Below are 7,831 nucleotides of genomic sequence, written 5' to 3' on the forward strand. Positions count from 1 at the left end.
AAATTGACTAACAAAGTCTACATTCAGGGACTATTTTGCAATTTATCTTCATTCAGGGACTAAATTGACGAATCGTTCCCCATTCATGGACTAAAGTGACTAATTCCCCTACCATTTTTACAATATTTAATTAATTATGAGGGCAATTTTTTTATTTAATTATAATGATATCTTGTTTGTTATCATGTGCGCATCAAACGCATGATAGGATTAATGTTTATCATGTCCATATCATATCCTATCTTTATCCAGCTCTATATCATATCCTGCCTCTATCATGACCATCAAACGAGCCCACTTTTATTTTATCAACGTAATCTCAATCATTTTTTACTCCTCCCAATAAAAAAAACACTATATAAAGGGCACATTAGTCGCAAATTTCTGGCGTCATTACATTTGTCTATTCGTGCAAAGAATAAGCAAATCTCGTAGTTCTCATTCATTCCTTCTTCTTAAACAAACCATACATACACCACTTTTCTTTCTTTCTTCTGAGTTATTATTGAAAACAAAATAGAACTGTGTTTTTGTTACGATTCGATTTGAACAACAATGGAAGGTGAAGATTACTTAGCTTTCGAAAGAAACAAAGCTGAATTCGATGTGGACGCCATGAAAATCGTTTGGGCAGGTTCTGCTCATGCTCTTGAAGTTTCTGATCGAATGTCTCGCCTCGTTGCCAGCGATCCGGTCTTTTTCTTCCTCATCTCTTCATAACAATTCTTATTCATTCATTTTACGGATCCAATAGCTTCTGATTTATTTTATTACATTTTTTATTTAATTTAATTCATATACATTGTGTCGGTATTAAGATTATTTTAATCATAATTCATAACTGCTTCTAAACTCACATTTGATTGATCCTTACACTTACAACGACGGTGTATCAAAATTAAATAAACAACTTATTTGTAGTTGTAGCTTATAGCTGTTGTTTTTGTATATGTTATAAGCTGTTTTCATAAGCTATCTTGAAGAACTTATGGAAAATAAGCTAAGAAATGCTTATGAAAAACGTCATAAGCTAAATTCTGTCAAATGGTCTCAGAAAACTTATGCCATTAGATAAGCTCAAATAAGTCAATCCAAACAGGCTGTTAGAGTGAAATCTGTGAAATGGATTGATCATGTGTTAATGTTTGATGAGAATTTCATGATTTAATGTTTATTGTATAACTTACCCGTTCCTAGCTTCATGTACTTGCTCTTTTATGAGATTTGTAATTTCTAATGAAGTGGTGATTTTTCACTTTTTTAAGTGTCTGAAAATTTTGATTGTCATGTGTAGGCATTTAGAAAGGATCATAGACCCATGCTTGGTAGGAAGGAGTTATTTAAGAGCACTTTGAAGAAAGCAGCTTATGCATGGAAAAGGATTATTGAGCTTCGTCTTACTGGTAGGTTCTATTCTTTCTCTACTTTGCATTTCATATCTTGTTTGTTTCTTCAATGAGTGGTCGCCCAATGATGTTTTTCAACGATATTTATCATACAGAGGAAGAAGCTTCTATGCTTAGATCATTTGTGGATGAGCCTGCTTTTACCGATCTTCATTGGGTACAACTCAATTTCTTGTCCTGCTGGCATTCCTACATTTAAAATCATACTTATTTGTAAAGAGGTATGTCATATTGATCTAGCATGTAAGTTCTTTTTCAGGGAATGTTTATTCCTGCTATCAAAGGACAAGGAACCGAGGAACAGCAGCAAAAGTGGCTGCCTTTGGCACAAAGGATGCAAATAATTGGTTGCTATGCCCAAACTGAACTTGGTCATGGATCTAATGTTCAAGGTCTAGAAACAACAGCAACATTTGATCCCAAAACAGACGAGTTTGTTATTCATAGCCCCACATTGACTTCCAGCAAAGTGAGTAAAATCGGAGATGGCTTATGACAACCTTTACTTGTCTTTTGAGACACATTTTCGTGATGTGAAGACCTAGAGTCTTAATCTTAAGATGTTGATGTTTCATTCATAAGCATGTTCGGGGGAAGCAGCTTGTGCTTGCACCCCCTTTTCCACTATTTATTGTGTATACTTGTTTTAAATAGTATTTGATGAACATCATATTTTTATTCATTATAAAGAACATTTGATGTCACTCTTTTGATGTTGATTTAAACAGTGGTGGCCTGGTGGATTGGGTAAAGTGTCAACACATGCTGTTGTTTATGCCCGACTAATTACTGATGGTCGAGATCATGGAGTGCATGGTAATTAAATACCTTAATCATCCAAACTTGTGTTTTAATATTCAGATTTCAATTAGTTAACAATCTGTCCAATTGGATCATTGGAAGGCTTCATTGTCCAGCTGCGGAGTCTCGATGATCACTTACCTCTTCCTGGCATAACTGTTGGCGATATTGGAATGAAATTTGGAAATGGAGCATATAACACTATGGACAATGGGGTTCTGAGGTTTGAACATGTACGGATTCCAAGGGATCAAATGTTAATGAGGTTAGTTTTTCTTACTCATATATACCTCTCTTCCCTCCACTGGAGCAAACCTATAATCGTAGTTGGGGTTTCAGGGTATTTGATTCATACATGATCTGCATTGACTGTCTAGTTCCTTTCATTCATAAAAAGTAATAACAACAACATTGGATTTTAAATAAGGGGAAGTGGACTGGTAAAGGTCATTTGTCTTAATAATTCTGGTAAACTCAAAAAAGTTTATCTATGACAATTTGACAAGATAAGCATGTCATAAACTGACTTTGTTTTAATGCATTTAAAATTGTCATTGTGCTTATCCGTTCATGTCAATATATACAGAGTATGACAGTTTTTCTTTAATCCTACCAGGGTTTCACAGGTTACAAGGGAAGGAAAATATGTACAATCCAATGTTCCGAGACAATTAGTTTACGGTACTATGGTATATGTGAGACAAACAATTGTCTCTGATGCGTCGACTGCTTTGTCGAGAGCTGTTTGCATTGCTGCAAGATACAGTGCTGTTCGAAGACAGTTTGGGGGAAATAATGGAAGTCTTGAATCACAGGTGATTTGTACAGGCCCTTTGTTGATACACATTATTAGTGCTGCTGGACAGTCTTATTTTATCAAAACAGATGCTCCTGGGTTTTTCTTTAAATTAAAAAGAATGTGAAATGCAATAAAAAGGTGATTAAGCTTATATATTGGAGAAAATATTTCCTTTTTCCTTTTTAAATTGTGATGATTTTTTGAAATAATTAAGGTGATTATTTATAATAAAAAAACTGAACCAAACATGAATTTTAGTACAGAAATTTAATCTATGCAATATATGTTGTTTGTAATGTGAAGGTGGACATATTTCATACTCTTCTTTGACATGAAACTTATGTTATTGACTTGTGTATCTAAATATATTTACCTATCAAACTAACAATTTGTGTGTTTGGGTTTGCAACATTGTCTGCGTAAAAGTTTAAGAGCAATGAGATGTTAGGTTGATACATGTTTTTTCCTACCATTGATTTTTTTCAGCTATTATCTATTCTATATTTTATGCCTCAGTCTCTGCTCTTTATCTTTTTTATCCCTTTCAGGTGATAGATTATAAAACACAACAAGCTAGGCTCTTCCCTTTGCTAGCCTCTGCTTATGCTTTCAGATTTGTTGGGGAGTGGTTGAAATGGCTTTACACCGATGTGATGAAAAGATTGCAAGCCAATGATTTTTCAACATTGCCAGAGGCCCATGCATGCACTGCAGGGTTGAAGTCCTTGACCACCTCAGCAACTTCTGTACGTGATTACTAATTCTATTTCTCCACCTCTTGATTTTTGTTGCTAAATTAATTGATTATTTAGCTCCATTTTATAGAATGTAAAATATGGTTTACTTTTGTTCATTTGGGGAATTATATCGCTGTATATCTTTTTAGCGTTTCCTCCCTTAAGCTCCTCTTTACATGTTGAACTTCATTTTCTGACTTTTGTTTAACTGCTTGGGTTTTGTTTTGTTCTTTGAAATATGCTGATAGTGGTGTGAGGGTGTTGATGGGTGTGAGATCAAGCATCAGGGATAAAACTACTAAATGAATTTGTGTGTGGTTTTTTACTATGGTTCTTCATGCCTGTTAATTCTGTATCTTGCTTATTGTCAAGGATAAGTTAAATTTTTAAAGCCAAATGCAAAGCATTTGTGGTCAATGTATTTTGCTCACTCAATTATACATCAGAGTTATCTTACATTTCATGCATTAGAGCTAATGAAAAGCTTACTTTTTCTACATGCATTACATTAAAATCCATTAGCATTCATTCATCTCATCTGTTTGTATGTTGGATTTCAGACTTTATTGGCAGTATTCTCCTCATATAATGGTCCGAGTGTCTCTAATGTCATCATTGTACTTATTTTTATTACCATTTAAATGTCCTAATACATGGTGTTCACTTCACAAGATATTTAAATTCTTTGAAGTTCAAATTAAGTTAAATTCCCTTTATTTTTCAGGATGGAATTGAAGAATGCCGCAAACTATGTGGTGGACATGGTTACCTTTGTAGCAGTGGTCTCCCCGAGTTATTTGCAGTCTATGTTCCTACCTGCACATATGAAGGAGACAACATTGTGCTGCTGTTACAGGTTTATATATCTTGAATATACTACCCATCTCTAAATATATGAGACTCTTGAGTTTTTTTTTTTTTGTCCCTTTTTATTAGATTCCTTTCACATGTTCAAGTGTATTAATTATTTCTTCACCAGTATACCCTTAATTGTGTTACATCTTTTGCTATGCTCCGTAATAAATATCCGTATGCAAACATTAACTGATTCTTTCTCCTAAAGGATAAACTTGTTAAAACAATACAAATTATCAATAAGTTTAATACAACAACCACCTCTCTTAATTTCCGTAATTTACACAAGGGGATCTTATAATTAGGGACGGAGGTTGTACTTTATTGCATCACATTGTGTGTTATTTCTCGTTTGCAGTATAGCTGCTTGCTTGTTTTGGAGTAAGACCTTTGTTTTTTTTATATTGGATTCCGATAAAATTAGTTGCTGATTTTGTTTGTAGTTTACGAGTTCAGGGCTGTTTATAGTATTTATAATGGAAGGAAGTTCCAAAAGGACCAATAAGTAAAATAATCATCATTAGTTATTCTTGCCTACTGGTAAAGTTGTTGTCATGTGACTGGAAGGTCACGGGTTCAAGTCCTGGAAACAGCCTCTTGTGTAAAAACAGGGTAAGGCTGCGTACAATACACCAAATGATGGGACCCCTTCCCGGACCCTGCGTATGCGGGAGCTTTAGTGCACCGGGCTGCCCTTTTTTTTAGTTATTCTTGCCTACTCTTATGTGACTGTATCTTCATGCTTTAAACAATTATTCCCATGTAATCTTTCTAGGTTTCTGTGTTTCGTATGCCCTGGTGCAGTTGGATTTGTGAGATTTATTGTATAACTTCCGGAAATCAAATGTATTTTTAATTGAGAGTGGTATAGAGTTGTTTGATAACTTCCAGAAAACTCCTTGTAGGTTGCAAGGCATCTCATGAAGGTTATTTCTCAGTTGGGATCTGGAAAAAAGCCTGTTGGTACAACAGCTTATATGGGACGGGTGGAACAATTGATGGAATCCCGGTCTGATGTTCAGAAAGGTATAAATATTTGACTTGAGAATATAAAAATTCTGACTTGAATCTAACTATTTTCATTTTTCAGTCTATTGATATCCCAAAACTAACAGATTGAGATAGTATTGCTAACTATACCTCTCTCATTCTGGAGTTATAATTTGTTAGAATATATTAAATGTTATGGTAGCGTATGTATATATATGGTAGAATCGTTAAAGAGCATTTTAGGAACTAATTTGGGATTGTGTGTCTGTTTAATTAGAATCATAACAGGTTAACAATTACCAACACCAATATAGTACATTTGAGACCATGTGTAGACTGTCCAGACTCTATCTTATCCCTAATCATATTCTTAGAATTTGTAAGTTGATTATAGTCCATTTGATTGCTTGCAGCGGAGGATTGGTTGAATCCTAATACAGTGCTGAGAGCATTTGAAGCTAGGGCTGCTAGGATGTCGGTTGCCTGTGCTAAAAATCTTACCAAGTTTTCCAATCCTGAAGAGGGTAAATGATTCCAGCCCTGCTCTATGTCACAGGCTATTTCCTTGTTTCTCTTGTGCCCTTTGGTAGTTGCAGGGATATAAAAATCTCAAGTGCATATTTCTATGTTGCAACTAATGCTGCATGATCAGATATGATAATTATAAATGCTTACAATTTTATGATCGCAGGTTTCCAAGAACTCTTAGCTGATCTAGTTGATGCAGCCCGCGCTCATTGCCAGTTGATCGTTGTTTCCAAGTTAGATTCTTCCCATTTATATGATCCCACACGATGTCTGTAGTTTATCTGTAGTGTGTTATTCTCCTTTGGATGAAGAGACTTTTACCGAAAGGATCTCAAACAATACCCTGATCAATTGTTTGTTTAAGAATTATCCATGTGATGCTTGGATGGATATTCAACATTTATGTCACCAACCTTATGCTTTTTTTTTCTGCCCTTTTTCAGATTTATAGAGAAGTTGCAGCAAGATATACCTGGAAAGGGAGTGAAACGGCAATTAGAAATTCTGTGTAGTATTTATGCTTTGTTTCATCTTCATAAGCATTTGGGAGATTTTCTTTCAACTGGCTGCATCACTCCCAAACAGGGTTCACTTGCCAATGACCAGCTCAGGTCCTTGTATTCACAGGTTTGTCCTAAATGAACTGCAACTCACTGGCCGCATCTAGTGTAGGATTTTACCATATGAAACTTGCTGATGATATTTTTGTATAGGTTCGTCCTAATGCAATTGCGCTTGTTGATGCATTTAACTACACCGATCACTACCTCAGTTCAGTTCTTGGCCGATACGATGGAAATGTGTATCCAAAGCTATATGAGGAGGCATGGAAGGATCCATTGAATGATTCAGTTGTGCCAGATGGCTTTCAAGAGTATATTCGACCGATGTTAAAGCAGCAGCTTCGTAATGCTAGACTTTAAATACATTTATAGCTGGACCTTCGACCTGGAGGAAGTTATGTACACTTTCAATAAAGACGAGTAATTAAGTTTTATGGAAGGGAAAATAAAATTTAAAGTTCCCAAGCAAGTTCGTTTGCTTGATAGCTCTGGCTGACTATTCACGACTAGAGCTTGCAATTTGGTGCATGTTGAGCATCTTATATCACAGTATTCTTTAGTGGAGGATAATTTCATAGGCAAAAGCCAAAGATGACTTTCGATTATATTTACAGTTGTCCTATTCAGGATTTATTTAATGTTGCTTTTTATCTTCTTACTCTTCTCTCATCCTACCCTAAATGCTAGAAGCAATGGATTGCAAAAATTTACATGTATTCCTTATCATTTGGTTTAGTGAAATCTGAAGAGTTATAATAATTGGAAATATGGAATCAACTCAGGTATATTAGACATTAACTCTTTTTGAGAATCCATACAAATCTAGTCCAAACTGTGTAATCCGAGGATGGTAAATTTTGCACACAAAAAAACAGATTTTGGGGGCTATTAAGATCATAGTGTTTTTCTTATATCGCCATTGAGATTGAAAGACTGAAGCATCAAATGGTATTTAGGCCTTTTCATTTTTATAAAATATAAGTGAAGTATTGTGATTTTTTTTGCTAAATTTTATAGTTCATGCATTTCGGTGGTCTAATACTTGATTGGATCTGAACATATATTTTAGAGAATTGCTCTTCTTGAGTTTGATTTTGCTCGTTCCCCATTGCTTTTGTGCCTGCGTGAGGCACCTCACACTGAAAAATGTCG

The 7,831-nt window shown here is 35.0% G+C and overlaps 1 protein-coding gene across 1 annotated transcript; it reads left to right on the top strand.

The window, feature by feature from the left end:
• The first annotated feature begins 386 nt into the window (after positions 1-386).
• On the top strand, positions 387-7,337 carry LOC146901420 (peroxisomal acyl-coenzyme A oxidase 1-like). The gene is made up of 14 exons (XM_085733575.1): positions 387-693; positions 1,295-1,403; positions 1,502-1,563; positions 1,666-1,875; positions 2,135-2,222; positions 2,310-2,472; positions 2,824-3,022; positions 3,555-3,752; positions 4,468-4,599; positions 5,504-5,624; positions 6,002-6,112; positions 6,280-6,349; positions 6,560-6,743; positions 6,830-7,337. The coding sequence occupies exons 1-14, from the start codon at positions 556-558 to the stop codon at positions 7,037-7,039; spliced, it is 1,995 nt and encodes a 664-aa protein (XP_085589701.1). The 5' UTR covers positions 387-555; the 3' UTR covers positions 7,040-7,337.
• The last annotated feature ends 494 nt before the right edge of the window (positions 7,338-7,831 follow it).

Source organism: Medicago sativa, chromosome 8 (assembly GCF_051527215.1).
Source record: "Medicago sativa cultivar Bolivia chromosome 8, Bolivia_mono, whole genome shotgun sequence".
NCBI lineage: Eukaryota > Viridiplantae > Streptophyta > Magnoliopsida > Fabales > Fabaceae > Medicago > Medicago sativa.

What these genes read in the sequence shown, in the direction of transcription:
- LOC146901420 (XM_085733575.1), top strand. Translation starts at nt 556, where the DNA reads ATGGAAGGTGAAGATTACTTAGCTTTCGAAAGAAACAAAGCTGAATTC. An exon ending in CTTTTACCGATCTTCATTGG is followed by an intron (nt 1,564 to 1,665) that starts GTACAACTCAAT and finishes GTTCTTTTTCAG; the next exon opens with GGAATGTTTATTCCTGCTAT. An exon ending in AGGGATCAAATGTTAATGAG is followed by an intron (nt 2,473 to 2,823) that starts GTTAGTTTTTCT and finishes TAATCCTACCAG; the next exon opens with GGTTTCACAGGTTACAAGGG.